At 45.1% G+C, this 14,840-nt stretch overlaps 1 protein-coding gene across 2 annotated transcripts in view; it reads left to right on the top strand.

Moving 5' to 3' along the window:
- Positions 1-14,840, top strand: part of Tet1 (tet methylcytosine dioxygenase 1) — an 87,209-nt gene that overhangs the window by 21,474 nt on the left and 50,895 nt on the right. For both annotated transcript variants that reach the window (XM_031346810.1, XM_031346809.1), the window contains exon 3: positions 2,515-2,568. In XM_031346810.1, the coding sequence (XP_031202670.1) occupies positions 2,515-2,568 (54 nt within the window). The remainder of the gene's footprint in view (positions 1-2,514; positions 2,569-14,840) is intronic.

Raw genomic sequence — 14,840 nt, 5'->3', positions numbered from 1 at the left:
TTTTTCTTTTTTTTGAGATCGACTCTTGCTATACAGCTATGGTTAGCCTGGCACTTGCTATGTGTCCAAGGCTGGTCTTGAACTTATTGCGGTGCCCTTTGCTGGACTCTCCCTTGGGTGCTGCAATCCCAGGCATGGACATGTTTTTGTTTGTTATATGATCTTTTGAAGGCAGGGTACCATTCTAGCTGATTCTCCCACCATAGCCTCTGGAGTAGTAGCAATTAGTCAACTCTCTTGTCACTGTATCTAGCTTCAGTAGTCCCGTCCCGTCCAGTCCCTCCCCCAACCCCATCGGTGAATTAGTTAAAAATTTGTACATGGCAGGGCAGTCTGGTGGGTAGTGTAAAGAGGGAAATCTGGGAACAGGGGCGTAGGTTCATTAGTACAGGACTTGCTTAGCGTTTAAGAGTACCTGGGTTCAAGCGGAAGTACTAGTAAATAACGAAATCAATGGGAAAACAGACGCCATCCAGGAGAGCGGGATTTCGTGGCAGCCTACAAACCTCACTTGGGAGGGTGATGGAACACAGGCCTTTCCGGCCCTCACTCTATTCCGAGTTCTGGTTGTGGGAATCTGTTCTGAATCCAACTGCAAGTGGAAAACCCATTTCTGGCCTCACAGCCAGGCGAGCCTTCTTGCCAATCCTGCAAATGCACTGCAGAAACTTTGGCCCCAGGAGGAAGGAGCTCGGGCTTGCTTCCCGAGATCCGTGCAGCTGTCAAGGTGGCTGTGATGGGGCTGTGATCCGTCCCTGTACAGCTTTTTTGGCAGTGACCTTGGGCCAGCCTGGCTTGCCACAGCTACTCTGGTCCTCTCCCACTAGAGCCTTTGCCGCTGTTTTTGCGTTTGCAGCAAACGCAAGGGAGCTAACAGGAGGGAGACTGCTCTTGGTCCTGCCTTTCCTGGAGTCTGGCAGGTGTCGTGCGGTGCTAGCTCCCTAAGTCACTCACTGAGCATGGGTGCAGTCCAGGTGTGTGTGTGTGTGTGTGTGTGTGTGTGTGTGTGTGTGTGTGTGTGTATGTGTGTGTTTGTAAGTGATGGAGCTAGCGAACGCGCGCACCGATGTTCAATCCCGGGCTCAGGTTCAGCTCCTGAGGAAGTGGCTGGTTGCCCACTAAGCCGGTGTGCAAGAAGTCTCAACCTGGAAACCCACTTGGAGGCTTGAGAAGAGAGGCTTTTGCTTGCAGTTGATCTTGGGAGGAGATAAGACAGAAATACCCCTCCATCCCCACCCCCACCCCCAAAGGTTCAGGTTGGAGTCTGCCTTCTGGTAAGGCGCGAGTTTCTTTGAGCACTGAAGGTCATCAGCTTACATACATACAGTCTCCCATGTCTGTAGTCACCAGAGAGAGTGGCGAGTGTATTTTGAAAACTCCACCCCTCTCCCCTCTCCTGGCCACTTCCTGTCCTTTTTCGCTTCTAAGTGGCTGATTGTCATTTTTTCAGTCCGACTTTGTCGTTGGACATTTTATTGACAGAAGTCAAATCGCTGTTTCTAGGCCAAGCGCCGGCTGCACAGAGGTGTGGTTCCCAGGAATGAGACATGCAGCTCAACAGCTGAGCCTGCGCTGTCCTCACTTCACCTCCCTGCCTTCAATATCGCCAATATTTAGCCTTGCCTTATAAAGTCAAAATGCACAATACCTTCCAGGGTTGCTGTGAGCCCCGATGCCCCCTTTGGCTCAGAGCTATCTCCTGCCCGGTGATACCGGGAGTAGCGCGCCCCTCCCGGCGCCGACCTGCCCTGGTGCCACCCAGAGGTTCCTGCTAAGGGAGACTCCGCCATCGATCCGATGGTGGCGACCTGGGGGATTTGAGAACATTGTCTTTTGCAGAAGCCTCCTGTGATTTCGGTGGCGGCGACCAGATCCTCTGCAGAGAACTCCATGTCGCAGCTTGTGGCTGCCTGTGTCCTGTGGTGAGAGCCCAGCCTCACAGGCGATCCTTTGTCTGGGATAGTGCTAGGCTGCGAAGATCACTTTGGAGTCTCTAAGCTCTGCCTTGCCATTGGCTGCACTCTTTGTGGGGCTGTTTTTGCAAAAGGCATGCCCAGCACGTCTACAGTGCTGGCAGGCCAGGGCTGCCTTTAAACACCATGATAATGATACCAAAAGCAGTTTGCGGAGCTGCTCTCTGTGGAGGCTTCCTCTGCAGAAGCAGGCAAGATGGCTACCTCGTGGGCTTCGCCGTGAAGAATGCAGAGGCTAATTAAGACAGACTTTTAGGGGGAAAGGGGGCATTTCCCTCCATCTTTATTTATGCAAGGTTGTTGGCTGTTTTTCTTTCCAGTGACTTTTAAAGTATACATTTGCATAAGCTCTTCAGGGTCTGACTAACATGTTGATGGTATTAAATGATATAAGTAGTTTTTACAGAGAAGTAGCAAAATTTTTGGCGGTGGGGGGAGAAGGGTGGAAGCTGATATATATATATATATATATATAAATATATATATATATATATATAAATGGAGGCTCACATTTCAATTTTACTTTTTTTTTAAATTTTAGGTTACAAAAGAAAACAAGAGGCCCCAGAGGGAAAAGAAGCCCAAAGTTTTAAAGGTAATCAGCTCTTGATTAAATGTTATATGTATTTTTCCATTTCATACAGTATTTTTCTGCCATCCGAGGGTGAATTTACAGTACAGTGGATTTGGATTCTCCCAGGTTGTAGGTGGTTACACGAATTTTCACTCAGCCAGAGTTGCCCTCCCCACCTCCCCCCTTTACAGTCCACATTAGCATCCTTCATTTGAAGCTTATAAATGTCGCACAGAAGGAAAAGTTTATATGCCAAGTGTTGAATAATTCCTTCTCCTCTCCAGCTTCCTTTGTGCCACCTGCATCTGCGGGCTGCATCCTGTGGACATCAGCCCCACAGTAGAGAAGTTGACAGCTATGATTCATTGTGATTTAAAAAAAAATTTTTAAAAACACCTTGAAAATACTATTGTAAAATCTGATACATTATTTTCCCGGGAGGTCGGGGCGGAGAGAATGACCTTAGAGGTTTTAGTTCAACTTCAAGTGCATCGAGACCTCAAAGTTAAACTCTGATTGCTTAATGTGAAGTGCTCACGATGCTATAGTTAATTTTGGTTGCTATAGATTTAAGGAATCAGCACGTTTTACGTACTTCCTACAGATTGCATGCTGAGGGTTCAGCAGTAACCGGATTTGCTTGTTAGCTCTCGATCTGTTTGCAGTTTTGTTAATGGTGTGGAAGAGTTCATTTAAAAGTCTGTGGCCTCGACAGATGTTCGAGGCTAGCCTTAGCCTTGCAAATGGCTCATGGCTTTAAGATCTCAAGCTCTACACCACAATGCTATATAAATGTTAGCAATTGCTTTCATAGAAGAGGAAATATTCAGCAGTGGAACCACTGGGTCTACAGAATTGCTCTGTGTGCTTATAATGTAAAAGGATTGACATGTAATTGTAGCTTTGTGTTTTTGCAAATAAAGTTGCAGCCCTCCAGCGTGCTGAACTGTGGTAGATTCCGATTTCATTTGCTGCCATGGTTGTGTGACTTTTAAAGGCTGGCACTGAGAGCCACGGACTGACTGACTGCCTTGCTTGCTGGTTTCACTGACCACCTTGAGGTTTCTGTTTTCCTGTGTGCACACAGCAAGGGCAAGGATATTTATTCACCAAAGAAGTGCTTACTAGAAATTGACCACAGTCAGCAAAGTGTTAGGCTCTGTGGAATTAGTGTGACGGTTTGGCATGCATTTTCACAAGGCCTGGGCAAATCAAGTAGGGGTTGATTGTAGGGTCCATGAACCAATTTATGTTTTTCTTCATGTGATCCATCCATCGGTAACCTTTTAATACCTCCCAACTGTAGACCATCACTGACTTAAATCCCTGTATTGCCTGTAATCCTACCACTTCGGAGGTACAAGCTGAAGGATTAGGCATTCAGGGCTAGCCTCAGTTACACAGTGAGTTTGAGGCTAACCTGGGTTACTTGATACTCAGTTTTAAAACTGGAAAGAAGCTATTTTACTTAGTCTTGCTGTCGTAAATGGCTCATAAATAGGTGTGTGTACACTCACACTCACATGCACACTGTAATTTTAAATGCCCATTCAAGAGCCAGATTATGTGTGTAGAACTAATCATGGACAGTGTTGGACCACGTTGGGCTGGAGTGGGGTTGGGGGAGGGGGGCGGGATTCTATGTTTTGTGAGTCTATGTGTCTCCTGTCACCTGTTGCCTGTCAGAAATAAATGTAGCATATTTCTTTGTGGACTCATGCAGTAGACTGTGACACTGTGGTGGCCTAATTTCTTCCATTCCAGTAAGCAGGACTGAATTCTTGCTTATGATGAGCGTTCTATAGTTGGTGTCTGTTGAAGAATAGGGAATTGACAAGCAACGAAAACAATTATTTATTTATTTATTTATTTATTTTCAAGAATAGGCATGGTTTTTGATAGAGGGGTGAGTTTAAAATCAAGGTTTCTCTGTGTAGCCCTGGCTGTCCTTGAACCAGGCTGGCCTCAAATTTAGATCCACCTGCTTCTATATAGCTCTCAAGTGCTGAGACCAAAGGCCTGTGCCACCACCACCTGGCTGGAAATGGTATTTTGAATGCCTTATATATTTCTGTGTATGTGTGAATGAGTGCAGGTACACGTGACCTCCAGGAGAGGGCAGCAGATCTCAAGCTCTGCAGTGACAGGTGGTTATGAGTCACCTGACATGTGTAAAGGGGAGAGTAGCAGGTGCCCTAGCTCAGAGACATCCACCTGCTTCTGTCTCCTGAGTGCTGGGATGAAACGAGTGTGCCACAACAACCTGTTTTCTTGTTTTGTTTGTTTGTTTTTTTTTTGTTTGGTTTTGTATTTTCTGTGCAGGGAGGCCTGGGAAGTTGCTCTCTTACCCCAAGCTCCAGATATTCTTGTCTCAATCTTCCAAATGCAGAATTTCCAACATGAGCCAATCTTTCTAGCCAAACCGAATGTGTTTAATGTTGGGATTTTTAAAGTTTTTTTTTTAATATTTGATATTTTTAAAATATCTTGACAATGTTTGGTTCTATTCATTTTTTTAGTATCCTGTCATGTATATATCCATGAAAAATTTAAAAAAATCATAAAAAGAAAGCTTTGTTTCTCTGTATCCTACTAGCATTACTACTTCAGATTTGAACCATAGGCATGTAAAATTCAACTAGAGGAAACATAACCCAGGAGTTAGTTCTTTGGCAGGTTATGCAGGACTAGGGGTAGTGTATATAGCTCTCAGCTAGACATTGGGAGCTAGAATGCGAAGGTTTTATCTGACTAGACCCCTGTGCAGACTGAGCTCAGTGATGGGGACTCCACAGATGGATTTTGTCCTGTCTTATTTCTCTTGAAAAGGTGGCATTATGGGTCTGGAGAGATGGCTCAGCGGTTAAGAGCACTGACTGCTCTTCCTGAGTTCAATTCCCAGCAACCACATGATGGCTCACAATCATCTGTAATGAAATCTGATGCCCTCTTCTGATGTGTCTGAAAACAGCTACAGTGTATGCATATAAATATATAATAAATAAATCTCTTTTTATAAAAAAAAGGTGACATTGTGCCAAAGACCTAATTTATTTGTGTTCACCCGACTCCTTAGATTTTCAAATACCCCAGGTCCCTCTGTCATGGTGAAGGGGCAAATGACTGATTTCTGCGATTTTTTTTTTTTCCCATCCTCATGCATTCAGGAGGTAGATGAGGATTCTGATAATGGAGGAAATTGATCATCACATCCTGCTCTGAAGCCTGGTAACTCCTGAGTCCAGTTACAGGAGCACTGGAGCCCAATTTGCCTTACCTCACTTCTTCTTACTTCCCTTCCCCCGCCCCTGACTACATCTTACTAAGTAGCCCAGGCTAGCCTGGAACTCATAAAGATTCTCCTGCCAAGAGAATCCTGCTGAGTGTTGGGATTAAAGGCATGAGCAACCATGCCTGGGTTCATTTATTCTTTAATAAAAAAACAAAACCAAACAAACAAAACCCTGGGTGATCTAATCGGCTTTCAGTACTTATTTATCTAGATTGATCTTTTTTTTTTTTTTTTTTTGAGACAGGGTTTCTCTGTATAGCCCTGGCTGTCCTGGAACTCACTCTGTAGACCAGGCTGGCCTCGAACTCAGAAATCCACCTGCCTCTGCCTCCCAAGTGCTGGGATTAAAGGCATGCACCACCACCGCCTGGCCCTAAATTGATCTTTTAAAAAGGTTATTAGCATATTAATTATACATGATGCAGTATGGTTCTCCATCTTGTATGTGTGCGTGTTTATGGTGTGCAAGCATCTGCAGAGGTCAGAAGTCCCAGTCACAGGGCTTTCTCATTTCCTCTCCAGTGTACTTTCCAGACAAGGTCTCACTGAACCTCATCTGATCCCCAGGGCTCCCTCTATCTTCCACCTCTTGGCACTGGGGAGAGACATTTCAAGTGCATCCTCAAGACCTGAACTCAGGTCTTCATGCTTGTCCTTTAAGCAGTTTGCTGATGGGCCATCTGTGTCCACAGGACCTCAGTATGATCTTTATTGTGTGTGATGCTGTATTTTGATCACTCTTTGGTGTCCCTCTCCTTCTTCTAAGTAAAACAGTGTTCCACTCTATAGTCTTGGCTGCCTTGCTTGTGTAGACCAGGTGTCTCTTCCTCATGAGTGCTGAAATTAAACGTGTGTGTCACCATGCCCTGCTTGTACGCGTGCCTCTGAATGTCAGAAGAGAAGTTAGATTTCCTGGAATGTTGTTTACAGTGGTTTGCCGGCCACCATGTGGGTGCAGGGAATGGAACCTGGTCGGTCCTCTGCCACTGCAACAAGTGCTCTTGTGCCCTACATCTAGCCCCACCTCCCCTGTCTTTTATTGGCTCCCAGGATGACTGATGTTTGTAATCACCACTTGAGGCTTCAGCCAACTTGTGACAGACACACTTTGAGCCAATGCTGGTTTATAGCTGTAATCCCAGCACATACAATGCAAAGTTCGATCCCCTAGAATGCAACCGGGTGGTGGCGGCGGCACACGCCTTTGATTCCAGCACTTGGGAGGCAGAGGCAGGGGGATTTCTGAGTTCGAGGCCAGCCTGGTCTACAGAGTGAGTTCCAGGACAGCCAGGGCTACACAGAGAAACCCTGTCTCGAAAAACAAAAAAAAAAAAAAAAAAAAAAAAAAAAGATCCCCTACATCCCCTAGAATGCACTTCCAAAAACTGTCCTCTGACCCCCAAATGCACATGGGAGAACGGATTAGGAAGGAGCATATCAATACAGGGAGGGCAGTAAGAGGCTAATATAGGGGATATGACTAGAGCATATTACATATGGAGGAAATTACAAAAGAATAAAGAAATAACTTGGTGGTCTTTTATAAAAAGACCCAAACCAGGATAGTGGCAATAGTAACATCGGTGGGGTGGGGTGAAGCCCACAGCTCACCCATAAGTCTAAAAGCATCTCAATCCAAGTGGGCACTCTGGGGAGGGACGCATGACAGGCATCACTTGGACCCTATTCCTTTGTTGCCAGAGGGACCTTTGCTAGTACTTGGTTATAAGATATTATTCGTTTCGATATTTGAAACGACGGGGTGAATAAGTAGAGAAGTGTCAGGGAATGGTATACCAGGAAGCTGTCTACAGAGGCAGCTCTGCGGAAGTGATCTTGAATCAACCCTCCTCAGTGTTTCCTTCCTTGATGATGCTGATAAAGAGGGAAACAGACATGGGGGTGGGGGAACAGGGCATTAGTGCTTGTGTCACACTAGCAGAAGGCACGGTGTGTGCATGTGAATGTGTGGTCTTGAATATTCAGCAATATTCAGAATATTGGGAGCCATTCTCTTGCCTCATTTGAATACTCCATAAAAGGTTTCTTTATGAGCAATAATAGTAACCAATAATGGGTATGTGCTTTTTCATGTACATACAAAATGATGGGCAGCAATGGTGTTTGTCAAGTATGCTTGCACACACGCACACACACACACACACACACACACACACACACACACAGAGTCCAACGTGTTTCCTGCTTTCTAGGAGATTAAAGGTTTACAAGAAAAGGCAAGTCAGAAAGCTAGAAAACAGGTGAATAAATTATAGAGTGTGTTCACTGCTTGGAAGGGAAGGAAGGAAGAAGCAAGACCCGGTGCCTTTTAGATTTTTCTTTCATAGTGTTCCGAAACAGGATGCAGGGGTTTCAGTTGTAACTTTGAGACTACTTGTTTCCCTTGTCAATTGTTACTATGTATTCTAGGGCTTTGTTATAAAGACTTGATACCTTGTTCATTTTTGAAGCTCAATAGTCTATTCACATGCAAGATAACTTACAGAATAGCCAAGGAATTCCCTATATATATTGTTAAATGATTTTTTTTTTCATTTTCTGTGCATTTGTGTTTTGCCTGCATGTGGGTCAGTATGAAGGTGTCAGTCAGATCTCTTAAAACTGGAGTTATAGACAGTTGGGAGCTGCCATGTGGGTGCTGGAAATTGAATCTGGGATCCTCAGAAAGAGCAGGTAGTGCTCTTAACCACTGAGCTATCTCCAGCTTATTTACATTTTTAAAAGAAATATTGGAGGAGGGGTGGAGATGAGGGTTGTTGCTGGCGGTGGCAGCAGTAGCTGCAGCTCATTCCTTTAATCCCAGCCCTTGGGAGGCAGAGCCAGGCAGGTCTCTTGAGTCGGAGGCCAGCCTGGTCTACAGAGTGAGTTCTAGGACAGCCAGGGCTATGTGTTGAGACCCTGTTTCAAAATCATCAAAAAAACAAGAGAGAGAGAGAGAGAGAGAGAGAGAGAGAGAGAGAGAGAGAGAGAGAGAGAGAGAGATTGGTATAAGAATGTAGTGGGTTTTTTTTTTAGAGATTTATTTTATTCATTTAATGTGTATGAGTACACTGTAGCTGTACAGATGGCCATGAATCATCGTGTGTGGCTGCTGTTGAACTCCGGACCTCTGCCAGCCCGAGGGCGTCAGATCTCATTATGGGTGGTTGCTGGGATCCAAACTCAGGACCTTTGGAAGAGCAGTCAGTGCTCTTACCCGCTGAGCCATTTCACTAGCCCCGGCTGTAGTGGTTTTATGTGTGTGTTTAACTGACCAGACTTCCCAGGTTATGAAGTTACCACTTGACAAGATGACCTTGCTCTCTGTAGACAGAATTTTTTTTTGTAGAGTTCACAGTTCTGGGCAAGAAATCTTAGACTTCTGCATGTAAGAGACTGCTGGGAGAGAAGTTCAGAGGGTGATGGGGAGCATCCGTAAGCAATAGAGTTTAGCCGGGCATGGTGATGAAGCCCATTACTATGGAGGTTGCGTTCAGGAGGAATCCAGCCTGGTGTATAGAGTTGAGACCTTAACTACAAAAAAACCCCGAGTTACCTGGTGATATAGCTCAGTCTCTAGAACGCTTGTTTAAGTTTGAACAAAACTCTGGTTCCATTCCCAATACCTCACAGATCATATGTGGGACACACAACTGTCATCCTCGCATTCAGAAGGTGGAGGCAGAACCAGCAGCATCAAGGTTACCTATCCTGTTACATATTGTCTGGGTTACATGAGACCCTGTTATAAAAACTAACGCATGCCCATGCACACGCACAGATACACATAACACACACATATGCAAACACACACATGGAGGTGCAAGCCAAGGAGAGAACAATTTCACCACAGAACAGGGTTGTGTGTGATTTCAGTGTTCTCAGCTTGGCATTGTCTTGCAGCAATGTTCATTCACGGGCGCACATGGGGCTTTGGTATGCATACCCAGGCCTGGAATGTAACATTTTGCCTAGAAATGATCAGACCTATTTCAGGACTGGATTCTCACTAAGCCAGACGTCTGTTTATTTCTACCATGTGAAAATTTCTAATAAGCCAAGATGCAGGTCCGAATGCATGTGTTGGTGGCTTGCGAGTGTAATTCAGCCTGGGGGAGGCTGGGAGTGAATGGGTGAGTGCCTTGAGGTTGGGGACAGCCTGGCAACCCACTGAGAGCCAGGCTAAGGACACTTGTAAACCAGCCTTGGACCCATGCTGTGATTTCTAGGAATTATTGTAGAGAACTGGAGTACATACAAGGCAAGTAAGGTTGAATGGGCTGCAGGAAACTTTCCAAAAACAAAATGTGTGTGTGTGTGTGTGTGTGTCTGTGTGTCTGTGTGTCTGTCTGTCTGTCTGTCTGTCTGCCTGCCTGCCTGCCTGCCTGTCTGTCTGTCTGTCTGTGTGTGTCTGTCTGTGTATGTGTGTGGTGTGTCTCTGTGTGTCTGTCTGTCTGTCTGTAGTGTGTGTGTGTGTGTGTCTGTCTGTCTGCCTGCCTGCCTGTCTGTCTGTGTGTGTCTGTCTGTGTCTGTGTGTGGTGTGTCTCTGTGTGTGTGTGTGTCTGTCTGTCTGTGTGTAGTGTGTGTGTGTGTGTGTGTGTGTGTGTCTGTCTGTGTGTATGTGCCTGTGTGTGCCTGTGTGTGTGTGTGTCTGTCTATCTGTCTGTGTATCTGTTTGTCTATGTGTGTGTGTCTGTTGTGGTGTGCCTCTGTGTGTGTGTGTGTCTGTGTGTTGTGTGCCTTTGTGTGTGTGTGTGTGTCTGTGTGTGGTGTGCCTGCATGTGTGGTGTGTGTGTAACTATATCTGTGGAGCCCAGAAGTCTATGTTCAGCATCTTGCTCCCCCCCCCTCCACTTTTCGAGGCATTGAACCTGGAGCTCACAGATTGGCTGGGCTAGCCAGCCAGTGAGCTCTAAGAGTCAGCCTGTCTCCAAGCCACATGTCTCCTAGTGCTTGTATTCCAGGCATGCGTGCACAATAAACACCTTAGGATCTTACCTTCTCCCGGTCCCTGTCTTTGCTCTGATAGTGCCAGATGCACGATGCTGAGGTCCCCTTCCTCTAGTCTATACTTTCCCCACATTTATTATAATATATTCCATTGTGAGACACACAAATCATATTTGTTCATCATTTACACTGTTGGCTTTATCTTCAGGTTATAAAGATGTTTGTAGTAGAATGTCTTTGGTCAGATCTTACATCATTTGTACTATTTGAAGAGGATAGGTGGCTGTATATGCCACCTTGAAGTTGTGGAGGTCAAAGACTAGCCTGTGGGAAGTCAGTTTCTGAACCATCTCTGCCTTCCTTCCTGCCTTCCTTCCTACCTGTCTTCTCCCCCCGCCCCCCAGCACCCTCCAGTTTCATTCATTGTACATCCAAGTCAGTCCTAGTAGCCTAGACTCCTCTTGCACCTGCAATCCTTTTGCCTGGGCCACTCTTACGGCTAAGAATAGCTTTCAGTTTTTATTGTTCCCAAGACTGGACTTCTCTGTATAGCCCTGGCTGTTCTGGAACTCAGTAGACCAGGCTTAAACTCACAGAGACCCATCTGCCTCTGCCTTTTGAGTGCTGCTATTGGTTGCTGTGTTCAAGGGCGATCCTGTCTGGGCCAGAGTCTGTCCTTTTTTTTTGTTTGTTTGGTTTTTTTTTTTTCTTTCTGTTTTTGGTTTTTCAAGACAGGGTTTCTCTGTACAACCCTGGCTGTCCTGAAACTCACTTTGTAGACCAGGCTGGCCTCGAACTCAGAAATTCGCCTGCCTCTGCCTCCCAAGTGCCGGGATCAAAGGCCTGCGCCACCACTGCCCCGCCAGAGTCTGTTCTTAACAGGCCAGGATGCTCCAGCATTTCTGTCCTTGATCCTGTCACCTTCTGTAGTGGCTCTTCCTGGTTGTCAACTTGACTATATCTGAAATGAACTACAATCCAGACTTAGAAGGCTCACCTGTGGCCCTAATCTGGAGGCTGAGAGATAGAAGTTTCCGACCTGGATCTTGGCATGGAGATCTTGAGGTATAGTGGCTATGAATCCCACAAGATTAAGATAGGAAGAGCTACGAGTTCAAGATCATCTGGGATTAAAGATGTGGTGGCATAGTGGCTATGAATTCTAGAAGTTTAAGATTGGAAGATCTATGAGTTCAAGCAAGGTCATCTGGGGTTAAAGATGTGGTGGCACACACCTTTAATCTGGGCCACACCATTTGCTGGAGACCTTATATAAGGAAGAAGGAAGGCTCGCTCTGCTTCGCCTGCTTGCCTTGTGGGACTGAGCAACTGCTGGATCCTTGGACTTCCATTCACAGCTGCTGTCGACCATTGGTTGGGAGTTGATGAAAGCTGAACAACAGACTGTAAGTCATCAATAAATTACTACATAGAGACTACCATAAGTTCTGTGACTCTAGAGAACCCTGACTAATACACCTTCTGTGTAAATAATAATACAGTTCTCATTTCCTAGCCTGGATTCTCATTCGCCAGATCTGTGCAACTTTGATCATTTCATTCTCGCTTTGTGTATTTAATGATGAAGTTTTCTTGGAAACCTTATATTCATTCATATTGTATGTTTTCCTGGAAGCCAGGGTATTATCACTTCTCTTTCTCTACTATGTAGGGCTCAGGGCCCTACCGTCTGACTGTTCTTGGCATCAGGAGCCCCCATCCACTAAACCATTTCACTGGCTCCCCTTTTTCCTTCATTCTCAGCTACAAGCAACTTTTGCAACTGTCGCAAATGGAGTGAACAGCCACTGTACCAGTGGCAGGCAGACAGGATATCGGTGGGGTGTTTTTGTTTTGTTTTGTTTGTTTGTTTTTTCAAGACAGGATTTCTGTGTGTAGCCTTGGCTGTCCTGAAACTCACTCTGTAGACCAGGCTGGCCTTGAACTCAGAAATCCGCCTGCCTCTGCAGGGATTAAAGGGGTGCACCACCACCGCCCAGCTCGGGATATCTTTTTTAAAGCATAGGAATGGCAAACATCTGAAGAGTAAACAGATAATAGGGCATGGTTGTCACTCAGTGGGTAGAATGATCATTTCCAAGCTCAAGGCCCTAGGCTTGTGTGACTGATTGACTGACTGATTTGGGACAGGGTCTCTTACACAGCCCTAAAATTTCACTCGAGGGCCAGAGAGAGATCTGCTTGCCAGGATGCCTGACAACATCATTTATTTTTGAGACGGGGTCAGAGCCCAAGCTGGCCTCTATCTGGTAACACCATTCCTACCACACTGTCTGAACCTGGAATTCCAGGCATGAGTCACCTACTTAGTGGCTCTAGTTAGTTTTCACTGTAAAGTCAAGCTGCAGTCAGCTTACCACAGTGGAATGTGACATGGACTTCGTATTTCTCTTAGCTGCCTGTGCAGCTTCCCCTCGTCCCCTCAGCCTTATCTCACCTGTACCACAGAAGGAGAGAGAGGGAGGGAATTCCAGCTGGGATAGTAGGAGATCAACTCCTCAGTCTAATGGGAACTCCAGACCAGGGCAGCTCTGAGGGAATGGTTTGCCTCTGGTCAAGATAACAAAATACGTGCAGAGAGTGGTCCTCAGGAAGACACAGGAAACAAAAGTCCACAAAATACCTTGTGACCCCTCAGACAAGGTTTGCTAAGACCAAAGCTTACTGCACAGGTTGGAGATTTAGTTCAGTGATAGCTAGAGCCAGGCCTTGGGTTCTGTCTACTGCTGCAGGAAATCCAACTCTATCAGATAATATCACTGAGTGTGGTCAATTTTTATATTTAAACATTTTTTCAAATATAAATATATATATATATATATATATATGTATATATATATATATATATATGACGTGACATATATTGAGACAGGTTCTCACTGTAGCTCTCTGATAGTCCTGAAATTCACACTCTATAGACCAGTCTGACCTCAAACTCTCAGAGGTCCACCTGCTTCTGCATCCAAAGTTCTGGGATTAAAGGCATGTGCCACCACCGCCCAGCTATTGTGGAGAATTTCAAAACTAGTGTATATATAGTATGCGAATATATGTTGTCTTTGTGCATTCATTAAAGTCACTGCTATTTGAATTTTATTTTTATTGCCCAAATTATAGTTGGATATATTTATGGCTTTGTTTTTTTTTCTATAAAATCTTAAATCTCAGTAATTTTGAAACTTAAATTATTATTAAATGATATTCTCACAGGGTAATAGTGGCACATATCTTTAATCCCAGCACTTGGGAGGCAGAGGCAGGTGGATTTCTGAGTTTGAGACCAGCCTGGTCTACAGAGTGAGTTCCAGAACACTCAGGGGTACACAGAGAAACCCTGGCTCAAAGAAAAAGAAAAAGACAAAACGAACAAAGAAGCAAACAGACAAAAAGCTCAAAATGTTACTCACTTTGATGTACAGGTGGAATGATCTTTTTTGAGTATGTACTTCATACAATGAAAGATTCAGATTGTAAATACAATGTCCAATCAGTTTTGATGAACACATAATAAAACACTCATCATCTCTATCATCGCAGTTTTGTAGTTCTTCAAAGCACAGGTCAGCCTGCCTCTGCCTTGGGAGTGTTGGGATTCAAGGTGCGCATCGCCATGCCCGGAACACCTGCAGATTTCTATCTGCACAGGTGCTTCGGCTCCTTCAATCCACACACTTTAAGTGGACCGGTAAATCGATGGACAGAAATGCCATTAGTGGTATTTTGTTGTTTCAGGTGCTCTCGCTGTAACCCACCCTGACTTGGGAAACACTGTATTGGCGAGGCTGTCCTCAAACTTGAGGCAGTCACCATGACCTTTGAATCCCAAGTATTGAGATTAGAGGTTCTAGCCAGGGTACCTGATAGACCAGTGTTTTGGTGGGTTTGAATTAGGGTCTCAGGTAGCCTAGGTTGGACCCTCACCTTCATTATAGGTGTGCACTGTCTTTTTCTTAATGGACTAGAAGCCATTTTATTTGCTAACTTTATTAGAATATAATTCATAACTCTCACACACACAATACTGTAGCTT

This window comes from Mastomys coucha, unplaced genomic scaffold (assembly GCF_008632895.1).
Source record: "Mastomys coucha isolate ucsf_1 unplaced genomic scaffold, UCSF_Mcou_1 pScaffold3, whole genome shotgun sequence".
NCBI lineage: Eukaryota > Metazoa > Chordata > Mammalia > Rodentia > Muridae > Mastomys > Mastomys coucha.
This window is presented reverse-complemented; position numbering and strand designations above follow the sequence as displayed.